General features: G+C 41.7%; 6 protein-coding genes across 6 annotated transcripts; 3 read left to right on the top strand and 3 right to left on the bottom strand.

Annotated features, from left to right (window-relative positions):
- Nucleotides 1-57: 57 nt before the first annotated feature.
- Nucleotides 58-3,457, bottom strand: EAE97_011429 (uncharacterized protein; the record flags this gene model as incomplete). Its single annotated transcript, XM_038881944.1, has 6 exons — nucleotides 58-1,157; nucleotides 1,216-2,674; nucleotides 2,729-2,881; nucleotides 2,943-3,064; nucleotides 3,121-3,205; nucleotides 3,281-3,457. 6 exons carry the CDS (start codon nucleotides 3,455-3,457, stop codon nucleotides 58-60), a joined length of 3,096 nt encoding a protein of 1,031 aa, XP_038727170.1.
- Nucleotides 3,458-4,135: 678 nt separating this feature from the next.
- EAE97_011428 (uncharacterized protein) lies at nucleotides 4,136-6,015 on the bottom strand (the record flags this gene model as incomplete). Its single annotated transcript, XM_038881943.1, has 4 exons — nucleotides 4,136-4,147; nucleotides 4,210-4,759; nucleotides 4,813-5,904; nucleotides 5,972-6,015. 4 exons carry the CDS (start codon nucleotides 6,013-6,015, stop codon nucleotides 4,136-4,138), a joined length of 1,698 nt encoding a protein of 565 aa, XP_038727169.1.
- Nucleotides 6,016-7,668: 1,653 nt separating this feature from the next.
- Nucleotides 7,669-10,463, bottom strand: EAE97_011427 (uncharacterized protein; the record flags this gene model as incomplete). Its single annotated transcript, XM_038881942.1, has 4 exons — nucleotides 7,669-8,745; nucleotides 8,796-8,958; nucleotides 9,010-9,890; nucleotides 9,942-10,463. 4 exons carry the CDS (start codon nucleotides 10,461-10,463, stop codon nucleotides 7,669-7,671), a joined length of 2,643 nt encoding a protein of 880 aa, XP_038727168.1.
- A 1,317-nt stretch (nucleotides 10,464-11,780) lies between these two features.
- On the top strand, nucleotides 11,781-15,329 carry EAE97_011426 (uncharacterized protein). The gene is made up of 2 exons (XM_038881941.1): nucleotides 11,781-12,708; nucleotides 12,876-15,329. Exons 1-2 carry the CDS (start codon nucleotides 12,469-12,471, stop codon nucleotides 14,802-14,804), a joined length of 2,169 nt encoding a protein of 722 aa, XP_038727167.1. The 5' UTR covers nucleotides 11,781-12,468; the 3' UTR covers nucleotides 14,805-15,329.
- Nucleotides 15,330-17,108: 1,779 nt separating this feature from the next.
- EAE97_011425 (uncharacterized protein) lies at nucleotides 17,109-18,152 on the top strand. The gene is made up of 2 exons (XM_038881940.1): nucleotides 17,109-17,323; nucleotides 17,376-18,152. The coding sequence occupies exons 1-2, from the start codon at nucleotides 17,312-17,314 to the stop codon at nucleotides 17,781-17,783; spliced, it is 420 nt and encodes a 139-aa protein (XP_038727166.1). The 5' UTR covers nucleotides 17,109-17,311; the 3' UTR covers nucleotides 17,784-18,152.
- An 841-nt stretch (nucleotides 18,153-18,993) lies between these two features.
- On the top strand, nucleotides 18,994-21,433 carry EAE97_011424 (uncharacterized protein). Its single transcript, XM_038881939.1, has 4 exons — nucleotides 18,994-19,470; nucleotides 19,550-19,760; nucleotides 19,836-20,366; nucleotides 20,453-21,433. The coding sequence occupies exons 1-4, from the start codon at nucleotides 19,192-19,194 to the stop codon at nucleotides 21,076-21,078; spliced, it is 1,647 nt and encodes a 548-aa protein (XP_038727165.1). The 5' UTR covers nucleotides 18,994-19,191; the 3' UTR covers nucleotides 21,079-21,433.
- The last annotated feature ends 572 nt before the right edge of the window (nucleotides 21,434-22,005 follow it).

Genomic DNA, 22,005 nt, shown 5'->3' with positions numbered 1-22,005 from the left:
CCATTATCTGCTGTCACAATTTCCCTCTTTGCCACTGCCACTCAATGTACGCTGCACTTAATGCTTTCTCTTTTTCTTGGGTGCTTCTTCTTCATCCTCCAATCCACTTTCCATATCCTTCCTCTTGGCCTTCTTCTCCAATTCATCCCAATCCTCTCCCTCACTCTGTTCATCACTATCATCTTCTCCTTCATCCTCACTTGCATTACTATCAAAATCACTATCTTCATCCGAACTCTCTTCCGTAGCCGCCATTTCATCATCACTTATTTCAAAAGCAGATTCCTCATCTTCCTCATCACCACCTTCATCGTCTGATTCCGTTGCCAAGAAGCCCCATCCTCCGTCCTCAAAGAATCCATGAGGATCGGCTGTAACAGTCTTCATAATTGTTGGCCAATTCAAATTGAGTGGACCTTCGGAGAATGGAATATTGACGGAATCCAACCATTCCTTGACATTTTCAAGTGATTCAACGGGAATGGTATTGATATGGTAAGGAGCACGGTGGAAGTCCTTGAAAACAAAGACCATATCAAAGTTCTTGAGTCCGAATTGAACACGCTCAAGATGAGCAATTTCGATATCCTCAAGAGTGATGACCATAAAAGGAGGTTCAGTAAGTTGAACCAGACAATCTGTAGAAGGTTGACAGAAAACACTGGACCTATTTGGTACACCACCGAACCCAAGCTCACGGAATGGTACGTCAACATCAACATTCTCATTCTTACCAGCGTCGGCAATCTTCTCAGCAAATGCTTTGAATTGACGATCGAGATCAGCACGACGTCTTCGTTCTTCCTGCTCTGCTTCGAATTCTTCCTCATCGCCATATCTATACTTTCGCTTTCTGTTTCCAGTTTCATCAAATTGAATATCAGTAGCTTCGCGATAGAATTGAACATCCTTGGTCTTCTTTTTACCAATCAAAATTGGATCCTTTAGATGCACATGAATGATGACGATCAATTCATGATCACAAGGCTGGAAGAAAAGATGCTTGACGTTACTGAAAAGGATATCAACTCGGTGTTGAAGATTTAGAGGGGATTGGTATCGGAGACCGTTCTGATGAATTTCAACCTTTCCGGGTACACGTTTACCATCCATAGCTGGACGAATGAAAACATTGTCCATAACAATTGGACGACGATCTGATTATGTCAGTAACTATAGAGGAGAATAGAAAATGGCTACAAGTTGCGAACTTACTTCGAATTTCCACCAACTTGTCTTGCTCAACAACATCTTCCATATCCTTCTTCTCTTGTTCACGCTTAACAGCATCTTTTTTCATGTTACCAATTTGATTGGCAATGTCTTGAAATCTATCTCCATCATGAGATCTGAATGTCAAACTTCTGACAAAGTGTGCTGAAACATCTTCGAATGGTTGATCATCTTTTCTGCCAACACCCTGACCAGGAGATAAGAAATTGATTCGAAGGTATGAGAATTCACCCTCGTCACTCTTACTGGCGTTCTTGATAGTTTGGATGTGGAAAGGAACTGGGCGGCCCATAATGGGTAAAACAACAGTTGAATTTTTTGCGTCCATGACAATAGCGAGATCTCTGATCTTTGGAGGGAATTGATTCTCACGCTTGTAAGATTCAAATCGCTTAAATTTCTTCACAGCAACACCATTTTGATCACCAGTAGCTTCGGCGAACCTTGCAAGACCTTCCGCTTGTTTTCTTTTTGCAAGCTCTTTTTGATGTTCACGCCTCCTGGCTTCGGCACCTTCGTCAACCTGAGTTGATCGTTCACCCCGGAGTTTTGTCTTGGTGATGTTTTTAGCTGCAACAGCCCCAACACTCGAATCCTTCTTTGCCTTAGTAGCTTTTGGTTCTGGTGCAGGTTCATCTTCTTCATCCTTGAAAAAGAATGAGGTCGCATCAAGTTCCGAGGGGGCATCACCTGTGAAAATAACAGGTTCCGCTTGAGTGACACGAACAGTATCCGATAATACCAAAGAGTAAATTTTGCTCTTCTTATCTTGAGGATCTTTGTTCTCGATATCATTAAATCCTGTAGTGACACAAAGAGTCATTCCGTCTTTTAAGCTGCGAGTGCTCTTGGCATTCAGGAGTAAAGTAGGGTCTCTTGTTTCGATACCGATTCCAGCTCCGACATTCTTCAAGAAATGCTTCTCCAACTCAGGTTTTTTGGTTCTGATGAGGGCTAAAGCTTTGGCGTAAATATCCTTGACATGAGCGCCGTCGCGAATTTCCTTCATAACAAGATTGTGAACCTGCAATAAGAATTTGTAGTTGCTCTCTTGGGATTTATTTGGATCGACGAGATAAGTTCTGCCGATCAAGGAGCAGTAGGTCTTGTATCGAAGACCCATAGAACATATGATGACACCAGCATGCAATAACTCATCATCGACTTGAGCACTCATCTTCAAATCGTATTTTCCACCACTTTGTATGATAGGTCCATGGGTCCAATCCAATTGTGATGAATCGAAGTCATTTGGCATCCTCTGTTTATTAGGAAGCTCCACGGAAGTCCAAAACTTGGCGTCGTCCAATTTGCCATCCACTTTGTTGGCCAGGGCACTATGTTTGACTTTTTTCTCTTCATCTAAAATACCCGACATTTCCTCGACGAAGTATGGGTTCATGAGTGCAGTACATGCTTTTGAGGAATTTCGCATAGCGCGCTGCAGAATGTATTAGCATCAGCCAGTTCTTCCACCTTGTATTTAGAGTCTTACCAACTCATTCTCATCTTTTACTGCCAGAGCTGCAGCAGATAATGCTGGCGCAATATCTACTTCCTCCACATCCTTAATTTCGGTATAGATTTTCTTCCACTCATCGATAAAAGGGCCACTTGATGTATCTTTTGGTAGAATTCCGACTTTCTTCTACAAACGAAGATTTGTTAGACTGTTCTTGTTGCGCATAGTAATATTGTTCATGACTCACCCCTGATGATTTAATGACATCTGCAATTTTTGTGAAAAGCTTCTCGTTGGCTGCTGCATCTTTGCCTCTAACCAAGACCTCGAGAGGAATCTTTCCACCTTTCAAAGGTTCCAAATGCTTTGCTATTCCAATATTAGCTTCCAATTTGTGGGCGCATATAGAATGACGATTCACGCACCTTTCTTTGCCGTTGTCACAATGTATAAAGTATCGACTGTGAAAAGGAAGAGCGTCGCAGGAAACTCGTAGCCTAATAACCAAAACTATTTCTTCATCAGCATTCGACCTTCCCTCCATTATACTTTCTCGTGAAACATTTCGCAGGTATTCAAACTCACATGAATCGCATTATTTTTCTGAAAGCTTGCCACATCCTCCGTCTTTCCCATTAACACCAAGATACTATTTGCGCCATTGAAAACCGCGTCGCCGCCTCTCTTATCAGCTTTCCATGATGATATAAAGTGTGATAATCGTTCCTGAAACAAATTCTTGTCAATTCTGATATCCACCATGATGATTCTGAATATTTGTTGATGGTATAGAATTGAAGTGGAGCTTGTTGAAGAGAGAGAGAGAAGATATCAAAGAGGACGACGCGATGGTCGAAAACTCGCGTTGATTGAAATTGAGAAATTGCGTATGTGGTCTTTAAGGGTTGATAGAATTGTTATCTAAGTGAGCTTCGATAGCTACATTGAAAAGGGATTGTTGACGAAATCTAACGCCGAACTCCTTTTCAGCCTCATTAACCTTTACTATATATAAGGCTGCATGAAAGGCTAGCAGTTGTACATCGAATAGCTATGATGGATTTGCATGCTTTACTGACTTCCGATAACTACATCCTATATTCGTTCATTAAGTCAAGTCTTCTTTCCAACCTGTCTATCGATTGTTCACTAGCTTCGCGAGCAATATAAAATAAGATACACGCATGTTGTCTCCCCATTTATTAATGATTCAACCAAGCTTCATGAAATCGATTTTGGGTATACGATTCGAGTACAAATGGGCATTAAAATTTATATCAATAACCTATGTACAAGAGAAGTTTAATACTACGCCTACTATACGAGCTACCCATGTTCTTATTTTAATATCTAGTGCTAACATGGGCACTTCCAATCATCCATCTAAATTAGATGACTGGGACCGAAGTCATTCGGTATTGTTATATATGGTATATAACCTTAAAAGATGCCCTTTGATTGGATTAGCAACGAACTAGAGCCGATCAAATTGATGGAAATAAGGCGGAACTTACTGGAATGAACAGATATGGAACCAATCTTTCGTACTCCTCCCAAGCCTCTCCATATCTCTCCCGGCACTTTTGAATGTCTCTATATGCACGATGAGAGATCATGCCGGCAAAGAAGACACAATAAAACCAAGGGAATGGACTCTTGAAGCCAGTAATAAGTCCCCAGCAGAAAGCGAAGAAGAAATCGCAAGTGTAATGGATTTTGCGAGCCTTTCCGTACCAGCCATCAGCCAAAATTGAGTCACCGGTTTTGGTTTTGATGACACGTGGGTTCATGACCTCCTTCCATGGCAATTGGGGGAATGCTTTACGATCTGTGACGGTTCCGCGTTCACGGGATCTGAATCTGTTCTTTTGACTGTTGGTGGTATCCCAGACCCAGTATACGAATAAGTACGTCGTGTACAAGAAATAAAGGAAGTACTTGTTCCACGAATACTCAGATGGTGGGTGGTTGGCCAAATAAATGGTGCAGTGACAGTAACTGAGAGGAACTCCCGCGAGATTCCAGAAAATCAACATGAATCCCCATTTCTCGTAGTACATGTCCCTAAAAGAGTTAGTAAACTGTATTTAGTGAGGTATGTATAGAGATCTACATACCAGGTTGTTATGATCAATTCTTCTCCTTTAGCGCATGCATTTGCATACAAAAAGTGAGCCATGATCAAGAATCCGACTTCACCTGATACATAACCATATTGTTCATATTGTCTTGCAGCAGCGGCACAGGAAAGACCCAAGAGAATGAACCAAGGTAGACGAACTTCGAAGAACATTTTGAAATCCAAGATACCGAACATTCTTGGATTCAACTCGGCACCCATGAAGAAGTCATAAATTGGATAGCCTGTCATTCGGTGTTGAGCTCCACGTGCCAAAGCCGACAAATAAGCAACAATTGAGACCAAAAATCCAGAGCAAATGGCCACCGACATTATTGGTCCAAACTCATCCAAGAGAGTATAGATTTTGAAAATGTCCAAGTAGTGCAAAACAACCCCGGTGATGATGGTGAAATAAAAAGACCAAATTCCAGAGCAATAGTATGGCAATTGCTTACCTCCCTCATGAGGAAGCGGTTTACCATAACCCCAAACTCCTGGCATAAGGCAATACAAGATAGCCTCAAAGACGAAGAACACCCAATAGATTTTCCAGGCACGAAGACTTGGGTATGCCCCTGTGTAGACGAGATCACCCAGATGTTTCACAAAATCGAGGAATTCTTGACCTGGTTCCGGTGTGGGGAATTTCCCATCATAGTATGTCGCTCCAATCCACATATACCACATGAGACAAGGGAAGCCAATCATCATAGCACTAACGCCGAAAGAGCCACCAAAATCGAAATGGCCAGAAGAATCAATCTTTGGATCGTTTGTAACCTTTGTAGATTTTCCGTTAACTCCCTTCTCCTCGGTTTCGCTCTTGACATTTACGCTTCCACTCTTCAACGATTCGATCGTATTAGAGTCATTCAATGCTGAAGTAAAGCCATTCATTGCTGCGCCATTACTGACATGATCGTTGGCTGTTGCTGTCTCGACCATATTGACTTTGCGACTCGAAGATCTCATCCTGGATGGCGGATTATCTGTCGCGGAGGAAGAATCGTCTGCGTCTTCTGGGAATTGTGACTTTCTCTGGCGTCGGATTCGTGGAGTCTCGACGAAACCAGCACGTTCCGTTTTTCTATATAAATTGTTAGATTCCTCTCCCCAATAAAAATGGAAGAGAAAAGATAACAGTGTGTACTTACTTTGGCGTCTGCCGCAAAGAATATCTCTCGCGTCCTTCAGACATTGTGTAATTTCGGAACGGAACGATAGTTGGGACGAGTATAAACCAATAATTTACCACATGTAATTTCAAATGAAGCGCTTGTAAGGAAAGTGCTATAATAGAAGCTCAAAGATCATGATTTCACACGCGTACAAGAAAAAGTGTCAACAAAATTATGAGAATCAAATCAGTCTCCATTTTACATTGGGAATTATTTAAAATTAATATTTGTTTACTAGTTCCCGTAACCCATTTCAGTCGAGCCACTCGGAAGCCATACAATTGGGTCGGATTGATCTTTCTTCATCCCCTGTGACTCCTTGAAATAAAGCCTTCGAGAATCGAGTAACGTGATTCAAATTACTTGAAAATACACCAAAATTAGCCATTTTTATTATTCCTATTTTAATAACTAATTCTTATTTTTAAAAAATGAAAAAATATAAAATAATAATAAAAATGAAATATCTATAATTTTTAATTTCTTTATAGATATTTTAATTATAACTCAAAATTGTTACACTTTGTATTACAAAAATCTTCTTTTTCAAATAACTCTTATATTAATTAGAATTTTGATATAAAAATTAGATTTTTATATTATTTACATAATTAAATATTATATATTTAATTTCTAAAAAACTATATTAATAAATAAAGAAAATGTATGATTACATACAAACGGATTTTGTATATAAAATGAAGTGATTTATTCGGTAATATGATCCACTCGCATATGAATCACGTTAACCCTAGTAAAAGATAGAGATCTTAATTGACAAATTACGTTTTACATGAGTTTAATAAAGGAGCAAGGATAACAATGTGCGTATGGGTGTACCTACGACCTATTAACCTTAAGTTACGAATACGATATCGATAATAGTGTTTAGTCAGGTAGTATTGATTAGACGTATTAAATGTATTATTATGTAGGTATTAGATATCTTGGGTGTATTAAGTGTATCAAGTGTTGTCTAGGTAGTGACAACAAATAGTTGCGGGGCTATTTGCCTCAACCAACTCATCGATTCAAACATAAAAGGAATAGTCGAAACATTGTATCACCAACCGGATGTATGATGCTTTGTCAATCTTTATACCTACTATGTAGGTAAGCAGCTCAACATAATCGGGCTTGCGTTTCACTTTATGCATCCTAGCTGAGTACAACACAAAATATTATCTAACATTATGTGACTCCTTATTCATCGCTAATTTTTTATTGCTATGGTCGGTTGCGAATAACCATTAGATATTATACATAGAACTTCCTCGTAACATATACTGTATTTTGCGCGCCAATTCCCTCCCTAAACATGCGCCAACCGCTCATGCCATAGAAATGATGCCAAAATTCGGAAAATATCCGAATAAGTAATGTACAAGAAAGTTGCAATGCATCTTTTGTTAACCCTAATATAAGACTAGGTCAACCGCCCATCCAAAATTTCGTTGCTGAATAGCGAAACATGGATACCTAACTTTTGAAAGGGACCGCACCTTCAGCACGAATCATCTCTCTTCTCGTCATTTCATCTCATTTTCTCGTAATTTTCATCATTTTGAGAATCAATCATGACATCCCATTCAACGACCCGTCCGGCCTCCTCCGCCGTCCTCATCAACCTTCTATCCACCGTGCCCAGCCCTATCATTACACCAATAATACCCTCATACTTTCTGATAGAACAAAAGATACGCGACCTTGTTATCCATGAGTGAGGATTTACCAGCCCCGTATCCAGTGGCAGGTTTGGACTTTGGTGTGGAAGCGCCATTTAATACGCTTGACCATTTCTTTCCAGACCCACTGGCTTGTTTCCATCCATCCTCTTCAGTTTCTCCATTTTCTTCTCCAATTGAAGCAAAAATGTTTCCTGGCGATGAACTATCCTTCTTATGAGCCTCCAAAGCAGCGGCCAAAACCTTTGGATCTTCTTCGCTTCCTCCTTCAGCTACATCTTCACTCCTTACACGCTTGATGACAGTGTCGTCAAGTCTGATCCACTCCTTCCCATCTTGTCTTCTGACGTCTACAGTATAGTGTCCACCGCTGGCATTCTTACCGTGGTGATAGACAACGCCAATTAGACGATACTTTGGATAGCCATCATGAGCAAAAACACTACGCTTAGTTCTTGGGAAGACTTCCTTTGGTAATTCGAGTTCCAAAGGATATCCAACCTTCTTCCAAATCTTTTGTGTGCCGCCAGTGTTGTCGTATTGGAAACGCTTCAGGTGCAAGATGAGTACAGGGGGTACTGTCTCAATGAATACTTGCTTTGTCGCGGTTACATTGGGACCCTTTGGAGACTTGAAATCGCCATGAAGGACCTCTGAATGTGTTAGGCCTTTCAAGGCATCAACGATGTTATGGATATCTGGGGAACCGATATCCAGTTGTAGTGGCTGATATGGCTCAAGAGTAATGGAGTCTTTCAAGCCTGGTACACGCAATTCGGATCTCAAGCTACCACCAAAGATTTTAGTGACTGGAGAACCAGTAAGTATAGTTCCAGAAGATCTGGTAATAGCAGCTTTTTGTTTAGGTCCAACCTGTTGCCATACGTCGTCAACAGATCCGCGTCGGCTCGCAGTATCGCTGATAGGAGACGAAGGTACGTTCATGGGTGTGGTGACAGCCGAATTCTTGCTCGAGTCACTTGACTTCATGACATATACACATTCATCATGAAGCCCTTCAAGTAAAAAGCCAAGAAATTCTTCCGCGTCTTGTTGATGGCCTCTCTATGGCACGTATTAGTAAATGCAAACTCAAAGGATACACTCAAACTAACCTGCATTGTGACAAATCTCGGTAAACGTCGCATGACATCGTAGACAAAATCTGGCGTGAAAGAATCTCCATATTGCTCAAGTTTTCCTTCCTTAAGTCTCATTTTGAGTTGCTCAGATGATTTTGCAGAATCAATAACTGAAAACTCCCGCATAAACATGATCCTTGTAGGTAGTTAGTGACAATCACACAAAATCCATTGTTGGTACACTTACATGGCATCAATTAAAGGTGTTTGACTCTTGAAGCTATGCGCTGCTTTCTTACTAACTTGATCAAGAAAGTCATAGAAAGGGGTACAGAAAACAAGAACTTGTAAAACCGAGTTCATATAGCACATGTTACCAGTGTTCACTAGACCTCGAGGCTCAAGGAATGATATTTTGGAGTCCTTGGCTTCGGCCTTGAATGAACGCAATGCTTCAGCTAGTGATTCCGAATTATTTTTGCCGAATTCGGAAGATCCATTCTGTCCACCATTGACAGTGGTAGGAGCTGTAGGAGCGCCAGATGAACCAAAAAGACCAGTCCAAGCTCTTGGTGTAGCCCACGCTTTGACAAGGGGAGGTGTTTCCTTGACTTCTTCAGAAGTAGGGCCATTGGCATCATTCTCATTTGTCACTTCGGACTTAGTCACTTCTGCCTCAGCTACATCTTGGCCATTGACATTTTGAGAATTCGTCGATGGTGTACTTTTTGGGTGAGATTTGGTAATGGCACGTATGGCAGGGACGGCAGGGACAGCAGGGACAGTAGCTCGCTGGGATTTTGTAGCCACAGGAGTTACTTCTCCACCTGCAGGCAGAGACGAGGCTTTTGTAGAAGATGGAGTAGTTGGCACTGTAGATCCAGTGTCTTCTGATGGACCTTGGGTAGTAGTAGGTGTTTCAGGTGTAGGCTCTGAAGCTTCTTCAATGCTCGGCTTTGGTTCTGACGATGATTCTGACGTCTCCACGCCCTTCTTCGACTCAGTATCAATCTCCTTGTCTAGACTTGGAAGCTCCACAGGGTTCGTAGACAACTCTGGACTCTGCTTTCTTTTCCGACGCCGTCTGGTCGGCCAGGGTGCAGTAGTGTTGGGTGATATCCAAGGCAGCTATTTATGATGTCAGCAATTGAGCAATGCGTTTTCAAGAGTATAACATACAGGTGCCTGAAAAGGTATGTAGTGTTTGGGAGCTGGAGGTGGAGACTGAGCAACAGGTTGTATTTGTGGAGTTGGGGGTGTGAGAGGTCCTGCAGAAAGGGTGTTGGACGATTGTGTTGAGAAGCTCGAGGGAGTTTGAGGTAGTGGAGGCGCGGGAGCTGGCTGGTAAGACGACGCAACTACTGGCGGGTGAGAGGCAGCAATAGCAGGCGATGGCTGAGGTCGAACGAAAGGTGGTGCTTGGGGTTGAAGCGGAGGTGGTGGTGGGTGAGTATAATGCGTCATCATTGGCGGAGGCGAGCGACCATAGTGTTGGTATGGGTTATACTGTTGAGTCAAGCCATTATTATAATATTGAGGAGGCAATGTTTGTGGATGGTAATAATTCGCGTTGTACGGGTGCATGTACCCATTGTACAGAGGTGCCGCCGGTGGATATGGTTGAGCTTGATGACTATAAGGTCTCCGTCTTCCTAGGTCTTGTTGCATACCTTGCCCTGCCGGCAGATGACGACCGTTCATCATGCCGGCTTGCTGAAGTTAGTTCTTTCCAAACCTACCTCGTCCAGGTTGGTTTGGATTGGCAGGAGCTGTCGCGCGAAACTGATATTGGCTCTTCGTTAGATGGGGGGGAGCTCTTTTGAGTATATTCTCCAAAGTACTAGCGCATTAAATAGAAAAGAGATCTCTGTATTTAAAAAGCGCGCGATGGCAGTACCTTCAAAGATATATCTGCATAAATAAAGCTATTGATATAAGTATTATTTAAATATATGATGTTGTGTTATACTGTTGGATTTGGGGTAGATAGATTTCCAAAGTCCTCCAAAATTATGGAGATCAAAAAAGAAGATGACTGAGCCAAAAAAGTGAAAGCCTTGCCAAGACTTTTTGCCCCCAAACAAACCATAGAGGAGTGAGTGTATGTAATTTTTACCTATATATATGTACCTAGAACAATTAAATTGGACTGGCTCTCATTGTACGCCGACGAGAATGGTATAAGAAATGAATGAATCATTTCATATCACACATGAGGTGGAAATCTACATGGCCTTTCTAACTCAAAAATGTACCTAGGTCATGCTTTGAAGTGAGTTAAGATATATCTTCATACATTTGAATATTCTTCATGGTCTCAAACATATCCACCCATACCTCCTCTAGCTATCTGAGTACATAGGTAAGTACAGGCTGGTATGACGAACGATCTAATTGCGTCTTATATCTCTAATGTTTCCCTATCCCCTAGACCGCCAACTAGCGGCGCCGTTGCTTAATATACACTTACTAACCAATCAAAACATTGGAATCCTACGGATTCTTATCATTTTATTACGTTTTCTTATAATAACTACTCAGCATTTGTTATTTAATAAAAATAAATAGAACGTTTTTGATCCTGTATATAATCTTTTAATATCTTCTTTTCTTTTCGATAAATATTGAATTCTTGATTTGATATATATTTTTAAGTATAAATTATATAGAAATTGCTTATAATGGTCTTCTATTTCCTAAGGTTTTCGAGGGTAAAATATAATAATATTTATAAAATCAATTCGTAACTACTCTATAATTAAAAAGCTATAGGGATAAAACTGATATATTTATTATTCTTTCTTTTAAAAATTTTAATCTTTATATATAATATTGAACTTTTTATATATAATATTGTTAATGAAGTTATTGATGTTCTTGCTTAGTGCACGGACCACATACGGCGCCGCTAGCCAGCGGTCTAGGGGACTCGCGACCTCGAGAAAAAGCCGGACACTAAAATTCTACACTTTAATCAAAATTTAATATCAAAACAAGAATATTGAATTCTTTGATCAAAATTTGAAGATTAATAATTTTACAAATTCAATTTTGAAAATATTGTAATATAAAAACGAGTTTATATTGAATTTTGAAAAAGATTATATCTAAATCCTATTTTATTTTTGCGGGTTTGGTGTCCGGCTTTTTCTCGAGGTCGCGAGGGGGATAAGATTACCGATAACATTGAGGGAACTGGAACTTTCAAATCGCCCCTCATCCTCATTAATAAGTACTACGACGTAGGTAATCTGGAGTGACTCTTCCTGTCCTCTATCAATAACGTCCTTGTGGCGCCTGAAATCTTCTCCAAATTCAACCTACCTGGATCTTTTTACCTTTCATATTAGAGTTACTTCGTCTTATTCGTTTGTCCATCCTTACTCTCTCATTCTTTTTGTTCAATCGTTCTACTCCAGCTTTGTATTTCATACTTTTCGACCACAGTTTTACACCCGATTGTCTTATCCGAGGGACCGACGATTATCAGATCGGATCTGATCGAGAACATTGAAAAGTGCAACAAATCTATCGAGCAACCAGACATCACCATAGGGCATATGAAGATACACCACTTAGAGCCATATCATATCATCTGATACTTTTCTATTTACACATTCAATCAAATCCCCAGCCTGAGAGCCCATTTGATTATCAAGCCTGGATTGGAACATTGAGAAGTCTCTATATCTAAAGACTTTGAACTATGAACCCCGTTCAGCAAAGCGCGTCATCGCCTAGTGGAAAATCTCTCAGTACCGCACATAATCCCACTCAACAACAACAGAGTCAAATTACATCTCCAAGTTTCGAGTCAAATACAAGGCGCTCTGGTAGTCAATCAAGTGGTATATCTGCGGCTGCTAGAAACAACCAAAGTCAACGAAAACAACATCGAAATTCCAAGAAACCTAGGCTCGCGGATGAGGATGCTATGGCGGAATCCGTAAGTCGTACATTTCTTCACCCTCCCATTATTTGCATTCCTGTTCCAGTGGTAGATTGCAAGCAATCGGCACAGTACAAAATATCAGCTCATTGCAGATGATTAGGATATTTCATTTTCATTTTCATAAGCAGATTACAGACAACCAGTGGTGCTAATACTGCCAGGCGGCTATGAGAAATGCCAATAGTCGGAGAGGACAAACATCAATTACACATCTTATGAGTTTCGCTCTTCCACCTAGGCCACAGGATTATCGAAACACAATCGCAAGAGGAACAAGACGTGGAAATATATATGGAATTGGATCTGGCCATCATTCTAGTGATAAAGCTAGGTATATTCACGCAAATTATCGGTTTATTGTCAGGCCAAATGGAGATTACAAGCAGCAGGCTCTGTTCGCAGACCAGCCTTTAGACTGGAATGATGTTCTTCAAATTCTCGCATCTGCCGAATCACAAGACACATCATGCCCAATCTGTCTCTCGCATCCTGTAGCTCCTCGAATGGCAAAATGCGGACACATCTTTTGTCTGCCATGTCTTATTCGCTACATGCACTCAACCGACGACACAAATCCTCTACCGGAGAAAAAAGCTCGATGGAAGGCATGTCCAATCTGTTGGGATACTATCTATAGCTCAGAAACGAGACCCGTCAGATGGTATATTGGACAAGAAGGGCCGGCTCCTCGTGAAGGAGAAGATGTTGTATTACGATTAGTTATGCGACAACCTGGTAGCACTTTGGCACTGCCAAGAGATGGTGCGGATGTACTCGATAAATCGGAAGAGATTCCATGGTATTTCGCTGCCGAGGTTACGGATTATGCTCGAATCATGAAAGGAAGTGAGGAATATATGATGGAACAATTTGGATTGGAAATTGAGGCATTGAAACAACAAGAGAATGAGGATGAATTGATGTTTGGAGAAGAACCCGAGTGGACTCGCAAGGCGGTCAATTCTGTAAACGATGCGAAGGAGAAAGTAAAAGGCATTGGTGGGCCGCCACCTCCACCAAGTCAGCCAACAGAGAAGAAGCCCAAAAGGCAACCTATACAGTTCAATCCTGTCGATGAAAATTCTCCAGAGATGTACTATGTTCAGCAAACCTCAACGCTATCTCCATCGGCTGTTCCTTTCCAATTGGATTCGACATTGACTCCACCACTACCTTCGTCCAATCTTGTTCCGATCTCAGATCCTTCACAATCCCAATCAGCGAGCATCCAACAAAACGACAGGCAATTACGTCCAAAGAATGCCCAAACAAACGAGAGAAATTCAGATGCCCCATATTTATTTTATCAAGCTCTTCTTCATTATTATCTCGCTCCCCTCGATATCAGAATTCTCAAATCAGCTTTTGGAAATTTTGCATCATTTCCTTCAACATTACTTCCCCGCGTCGAACGAGTATCTACTCATGTGATGGATGATGAATTGAGAAAAAGAACCAAGTATTTAGCACATTTGCCATTTGGCTGCGAAGTAGGATTTTTGGAATGCAATTGGACTGATGTCGTTCAACCGGAAATCTTGAATCAGTTCAAAGAGGATATTGAGCGACGAAGGAAACGTAATAGGGACAAGGAGGTTCGAGAGGAGAAAGATAGACAGCGTGCCGAAAAAGCAGAGGATAATGCACGTTGGGCCACGGCTCGACAGAAGCAACCCGAAATACCGCCGGCAAACTATTCCGACATCGATTACACCCAGCTCGCATCAGCATCTATTGACCCGATCGATGCATCACCTCCTTGGACTTCACGTCAAGGCTCTTCTTTCGGAGCATTGGCTTCACCATCTACGAGCCCTCCTGCGCCAAGAACTGTTTGGGGAACGACACTGGTAACACCATCTTCGCCTGATCTTCATCCTCAGTACAATAGTAATGCGGATGATGGTTGGCTACCAGGCTGGGAACAAGAGCTTCAAGCAGAGAATGATGCATTGATTGCTCAAATTCAGGCGGCGTCTTTGAATGGAGAAAGTAGTTCAAGTGCTACGCCTCCACCAGCACCTCAAGGGAAGAAGAAAAAAGGTAAGAAAATTACATTAATGAGTACAACAGCTAGAAGAGCTGCATGATTGTTCGCGAAGATTGGAAGTATGTATTTTTTCGAAGAATTTGGCGTTCATAGTGATATCACTACAGAGACACGATGCAATATATTCATTTTCAATGTTCAACAATATGCAGAATAATGCAGGGTTTCCCATAGTCTGGACTGTATTCTGACAATGCAAATCATTTCTTCCTGAATTCCAATCGCCCGGTATCTTAAGACCATTCAAACATCGGAGATTTTCAAAGCAGTCAAGTCATTGCAACATTCAAGCATCTGAATTATCCAAATGAACTCACTTAATACATCGGATTATTTTCAAGGACCTTCCTTTAAAGCTCACATCTAGTCTGCTCATCTCGATTATTGGACACCCACACAACATGATGTTATGCAAGTCTGGTCTCATTCTTCATATTTCGTACGGACGAAAATAATTCTAGAAGTAAGTTCAATTTCTATCAAGTGTTATGAGTGGCGTTCTGGAGGGTGTAACGGCTTCCTGGCTTGATTTCAAATGCCATGGTAACACACTGATCTGCACCCTCTTCCGGTCTAGTTCAACCGTCACAAGTAACACCCTCATCTTTCATTCTTCTAGCTACTTCCGTCAACGAACCATACGAGCTGAAATATTTTTGTTGGAATCTTTACTTCCAAGCTAAAGAGGGGTCAAGATATCCCACTTGGATGTCTGTGTCGCTTAACAAACATCCCACGTCTTCACAACAACTCAACAACACGATATCTTTCTGAATTCCTCATGTCCAATATTGACTTCGGCGGTTTTATATGACCGAGTGGTCTGCCATACATTACATATCAATTGATTCAACAATTCCATATGTGATGCAATGCACGGCCCGTGCCGCGATAGGAAAACTTCCTGCAGCTAAAGTCTCGGCGCAGATCATAGTATCAATCAACAAGTTGAATAATCCTATCAACTATTTTTATCACCATCTACTATTATGTCAACAAAGATATACGATATGTTTGAGCAGCATGGGAAAGTTCAATCCTCTCATCATTCATTGGAATCTTTATCATCCTACTCCACTATCTAACCATCTTTACGAATTGTTCTCGCGAGCAACGTTACGACAATATTTCTAATGCTCTCGATCCTTTAGAATTTCTTCGTAGATACCGGGACGTTCCGGATTGTTTCTATTTATATGCTTATTTGTATTTCTTCAATGCTTACGGAACGGGGACTCTGGAGCTTCTAAATCCGAACGTTTCGCGGGACGTTTAACGATGTAACCTCAAAGTCGGTCGGTGTTGAAAGTCCGGTAAGATAGATTCGCTTAAGTCGGTCATCATCAGCCACGTTTACACCCCTCATATCTTCACATCATTCCCATGCATTCATTATTATCATTATTGTAGATAGACTATGCTCTAGAACGATATAGTCGGACACCCATCTTATTTTAGGATTTGCAGAGCATTTATTGAGTATGATTGAGATGCACTTACGTTTCATTTTCAGTTCCTAGTACTATACATATGCAGGTCCATCAATATCATCCGAATAACCTATCGGATAGTGTTCGATGCCGAGATAATCAGATGTGGAAACACTTTTCCAAGCTGTCAAATACCCTACTCAATACGAGATATATCGCTTGGGGCCAATGAGACACAGCTACGCAAAACCGAGTCCATGGGCTGAAAATAATCTTCAGCATGCTATGTGGGTTTGCAGAATTACTTTACTTGATTACCAGTGCGAATAAACCCCGCGGAATTGATTCGCTATCGTTTATCAAAATTCATGAATAATCGTAGGTTGGAAACTTCCACGCCACATTCAGTATGCGAGCTGGAATTTGAGGTCAACATGTGTATGGCTTCGATCTAACATACCTACGTCATCCTGCTCTTTTCCCCTCTCAACTTCACATGTCCAAATGTGAAAAGATAATAGGATCATGTAATTGATTCTGTCATCGCTAGTGCAAGTTAACCACGATTTCGGAACCCGCCTCTGAACGCCCTCTGGTCTTGATATCGTTGAGGAAATATTTTAATGATACGAGGCTCTCGTGCTTCACAGCGTGAGTTCCAATCGGCCCGTGCTTTCACCTGTCAGGCTATCGTATAGAGTGGGAAGACACGAACTGCATATTCATGCATCTTACTGTGTTGCGTGGAGGAGGCGTCTAGAATGTATGTAAAGAACAAGGCTAGGTCCTTGTATATTCATGTTATGTCGTATTACTCACAAAGAGTGGGACGAAAGTTCATTCTTGATTCAACGTTGCTTGATATTTTGGTTTGGTAATGGTGCTGAGGGGCAAAGGTGAGATGGGGTGAGATAAGATGTGAGAACTATATATATTGGTGTTGGCTCTATGTTTTGAGCTTTCGAATATCTCATCATACGATTACACCTTATATCCAACTACAGTTTTATTCGATCACCACAACAACTGCTGCACAGAACAATTCGGACTCAAACATCAATATCACTATCATCCAATCAATCATCTCATACTACATCTTTGTCCAAGTTCAATCAAAATGCTCTACACAGTTCGTCTCCATCCTCCCCCCATTTCAATCCATGCATACTAACAATCTTCAGACCATTCTCCCTCTCACTCTCCTCACCGCCGTCCTCGCTTCCCCGGTACCCGTCCCTGCCTCTGTCTCCCCAACCTCCACCTGCTCCACCCTCACCACCAAACTCGATTACTACCAAGGCTACCAATCCCCATCCCAATGCGGCATCAATGTTTTCTCAGGCAACATCACCGCTGGTGTTTGCGTCAATATCCTAACTCAAGGCATCATGCTTTTTCCGGCTGATGCGGATTGCACCTATAGTATCTGGAAAGGAGTCACCGATTGTAGTGGTGTTGTTACTCAGAGTTTTGATTTGGGAGTCGCGCAACAGGGTGTGCAGAGTGTGGGAACTTGTGTTGGAACAGGGGTTATGGATGGAGGGAGATTTTATCATGCTAGTGGATTTTTGAGTTGTGGATGCAACTAGGCACCTCTATCTGGATATGCATAGGGTTTGGAAGACTGGGTCAACGGCAGAAGACAAGATGTGCTTTTATGAATCATGAACGAAGGACTGACTTCGGATGCATGAAATGATGGGAGTTGTTAATGTTGGTTATGATTGATGGGCGGATTTTCGGTATCTCCTTACGCTTGCCTGGGATGGATTGATGGAGTTACAACTATAGACAAAAGTGAATGCTAGGAACTTCTTTGCTTGCTTTCAGCATACACAATTATCCCATGGACCAAATTGCCGTTGTCATTTATCTTTGTATGTAAATCTTTTGGGGTCAAATTAACTTGTGTTTACATACCGTCGCGCATCTTTTTCTCGTCATTTTCATGAGTTCTCTCAAGTCTTCTACCAATGGCATTCTATCAAATTAAAAATCGTTCACAATTAGTCTGTCTCCACAGCAGTGGCTCCAGGAGGGCCAGCGGGGCATCATGGCGCCTGAAGTTTGGAATAGCTTGATTTACTCTATTTCTATTAAATATGACAGACTGAATAGTTGTTCTCCCTCCTTTTGATTGTTCCGAATCAGGGATTTGTGTGAGATAATCTTATTTCAATGTCCATCTTGAGTTCTAAGTAAACACATGACTCGTGAATAATATACATGTCTTGTGCGCTACTTCATCCATCTTCCTCTAGCAGAGAAATTAGGGGAAGTTTCTATTCCATCTATTGCCAACGCGCATGTGTAGGGCCTATGTAAGAATCCAGCTTAGGGTCACGAGGAAATATAAATGCTACTCCACATTTCAACAACACTTGCACCCCCACATCCCACTCTCCCACTCTAGTGTTCTCCCGTTAATGACTACCGCTCGCCCAATTTTTGGCAACGTCTCAGTACCTTTCTAGAGATAATTAGCCGATCTAGCCAATCTCTACCAAGCTCGCGCGTAACCTTCCTCAATTGATTGACGGATAAACAAACATTTATCTAATCGACGCACAATGATGCAAGCAACCAAGAATCTTCATAACTTATTATCGGAAAAATGCGGGGTTGGAAATCTGGGGTCTTGAGATTCTCCCCCAGTCGGGACTTCAGGATACCCCGTGGGGACGCTCCATATGTTAGCTTCGTATCTTAATCACCCCGAAGTATTCCACATAATACACGGGGAATTACTCAATTTATATGATTTTCAGTGCTAATTGCCGACTACATTGCCTTTGTTTAACCGCTCGCTCATTGTCCGGTTTTCAACGCCGATGAGGTGGAGACGAGGATTGATTCATCGCGCGTCTTTTGATTTCTACTTAATTCTCAGTACCACTACATAATTTATCTCGAGAAGTCACACGTCGAAGGGCTTCTCACTTTTTACCATTTCCCTTCTTCTTCTCCGAGAGATTAAGATAGAGGGATAATAGAACCATGGACCAAAACAAACAAGGAGAGGGTGAAGTAACTCATCTCGAGGGACCTCCGATTCAACAAAGTAATCATCAATTCGACACCCTTTCTCCGCAATCTTCATTACCACCATGGAAGCCATCACAAAGGAAACAGCCAGAGGGCGATACAGCTCTTGCTTTATTCCAAGATACAGAACAATTGCATCAAGCGATTGATCCTGTCGAAGAGAGGAAATTGATTAAGAAAATCGATATGGTCATCTTACCTTGCTTAGCTGTCTGCTATATGTTCTATTATGTATGTTTGTTTTTCCACCCTCAAAGTCTGCTTTTCTACCTTTTCCCCCAATAACAAGAATAATCCTAACACGAATCAGATCGATAAAACCACCCTTTCATACGCCGCCATCTTTGGTATAAAAGATGACCTTCATCTCGAAGGGACAAAATACTCCTGGCTTTCAAGTATCTTCTATTTTGGCTGGCTCGCCTGGGCCTTTCCCACCAATTATTTGATGCAGAAGTTTCCGGTCGCAAAATACCTCGCTTTTAATATCTTCATGTGGGGCGCTCTTCTTATGTGTCAGGGTAAGACTTCCTTTTCCTTCTACATTTGAAGCTGGAGCTTTCTCCCTCGTGATTCATATCACTAACCTTCAACAGCTGCCGCACGCAACTTCACCGAACTTGCCGTTCTCCGCGCCCTTTCCGGTGCCGCAGAAGGCTGTAGTGATTCCTCATTTATGATCATTACATCCATGTGGTACACACGACGTGAGCAACCCATCCGAATCGGCCTCTGGTATTCCGCCAACGGTGTGGGAATTGCACTCGGAGGGCTCATCGGTTACGGGATCGGAAATATCCGCGGGTCTTTAGCGTCGTGGAAATATGAATTTTTGATTGTCGGAGCTTGTTGTTGTATTTGGGGAATTGTCTTGTGGCTCTTCTTGCCTGACAGTCCTGTTACGGCAAAGGTGTTGAGTATTGATGAGAAGCGGATGGCGGTGGAGAGGTTGAGGGAAAATCAAACGGGAGTGGAAAATAAAACTTTCAAATGGAAACAGGTAAAAGAATGGGCGGGAGATTATAAAACTTATTTATTCTTCTTGATTGGACTTGTGGCGAATATTCCGAATGGAGGAATTAGCAATTTTGGTACCTTGATCATCAAAGGGTTTGGATATTCAACTTGTAAGTTTCCCCTTCTTTTTCCGTTTTCCTTGTGACTGTTGTCAAAATCATCAATGAATATATGAATCACAACTAACAAATAAAAGTGATAACAACCATCATGCAAATCCCCTACGGTGTTCTCATCGCCCTCAGCATTCTCCTCTGCGTCTTCCTCAACGATCGCTTACCTCCCAACAACCGCTGTATCATGATTCTCATCTTTCTCCTCCCCAACATCACTGGCGCATTCGGACTTCAATTTCTGCCTCAGACTCACCAGGTTCCTCGTCTCATAATGTATTACCTAACCGGACCCTACAATGCCTCTTTCGTACTGTTACTCTCGGTATTATCGGCGAATACCGCGGGCCATACAAAGAAAGTCCTCACGAACGCGACACTTTTTGTAGGTCTTTGCGTGGGGAATATTTCCGGTCCGTTCTTTTATAAGAGTTCTCAGGCTCCAAAATATCAATTGGGAATATGGAGTATGATTGTGGCGCATTTGGCGGAAGCCGTGTTGATTGTTATTTTGAGATTTTTGTTGAAGAGGGAAAACGAGAGGAGGGATTTGCAGCAGGGAATTGATGTGGCGAGTGGTGTGAGAGAGGGACGAGGAGATGAATTTGCGGATGGGGATGAGCAGGAAAGGAGAAGGAGGGATTTGGATGATACTGCTTTTGCAGACTTGACAGACAGGGAGAATGAGAATTTTAGGTATATCTTTTAATGGATAGATGTTGATAGGGTGGATTTGAGGAGGGGTAAAGAGGACTGGTGACAGGTTCCAGAATATCCATGGATTGGACAAAGATGCACACATGAGCATCAAGATATCATAGAAATGGTAAATTTATAATATTCAGAGTAAGATATCATAAATTAAGAAATCAATTCTCATAATCTTAAATTCCAGACTAGGAATTTCAAGATGATCATTCTGTATCCTGTAAAGCCCCGCTCTACAGCTTTGGCACACAATTCTGGCATGAGCTTGCAACGAGGAAGAAACAATAAATCATTTTCATATTTGAAATGAAAAAGTAATTCGACGGCGCACAAAAATGAAGGGTGAGATTGAACTACAATACACGTAAGCACCGGCAATAAATTTCAAAAAACAAAGAACATAACTTACCCATAACTCCAACATCTCTCATCTGTCTCTCCCCTCCCCTCCCCCTCCTTTCCCCCGACTGCTCAAATATCAACCCCTCATAAGAATCTAAACGAGTTCCAAAGACTACCGGCAACTTGTAAGTCCCCTCTCATTCTCTTTCCCAAACTATCCTCCACCCAAAAGTAATAAAAAAAAACAAGAAAAGTTTCTCATTATCCAGGCATGCAGTCGATGGAAACCCCGGTGTTCGCCTGAAGTCTTCTTGCACGTCTCACCTTCAGATATTGCGATAATATTGAATCAATGTTTGCTTAGAATGATGCTTCCTGAGACCTGGATATAATTCCGCAAGATCTTCTTCTGAGGTGAATAAATGTACAGGCAGTCCCGTCTAGAAGATTCAAGGAGGTAGTCGGTTGCACATCTTACCCCTTGTTGATTCCCAGTCGCTCGAGGTATTTGGTAAATCTTTCTTACGAATCCTTCATTGATGGGAGCAGGTAAATACATACATAGCCATACAGGGCATCACGTTAC

This window comes from Botrytis byssoidea (assembly GCF_014898295.1).
Source record: "Botrytis byssoidea strain MUCL 94 chromosome Unknown BBYS_037, whole genome shotgun sequence".
In the NCBI taxonomy this organism is placed as follows: domain Eukaryota; kingdom Fungi; phylum Ascomycota; class Leotiomycetes; order Helotiales; family Sclerotiniaceae; genus Botrytis; species Botrytis byssoidea.
The sequence above is the reverse complement of the archived record's forward strand: the minus strand, read 5'-3'. Positions and strand labels throughout refer to the sequence as shown.

What these genes read in the sequence shown, in the direction of transcription:
- EAE97_011426 (XM_038881941.1), top strand. Translation starts at nt 12,469, where the DNA reads ATGAACCCCGTTCAGCAAAGCGCGTCATCGCCTAGTGGAAAATCTCTC. An exon ending in AGGATGCTATGGCGGAATCC is followed by an intron (nt 12,709 to 12,875) that starts GTAAGTCGTACA and finishes TAATACTGCCAG; the next exon opens with GCGGCTATGAGAAATGCCAA.
- EAE97_011424 (XM_038881939.1), top strand. Translation starts at nt 19,192, where the DNA reads ATGGACCAAAACAAACAAGGAGAGGGTGAAGTAACTCATCTCGAGGGA. An exon ending in TCTGCTATATGTTCTATTAT is followed by an intron (nt 19,471 to 19,549) that starts GTATGTTTGTTT and finishes AACACGAATCAG; the next exon opens with ATCGATAAAACCACCCTTTC. An exon ending in AGGGTTTGGATATTCAACTT is followed by an intron (nt 20,367 to 20,452) that starts GTAAGTTTCCCC and finishes AACAAATAAAAG; the next exon opens with TGATAACAACCATCATGCAA.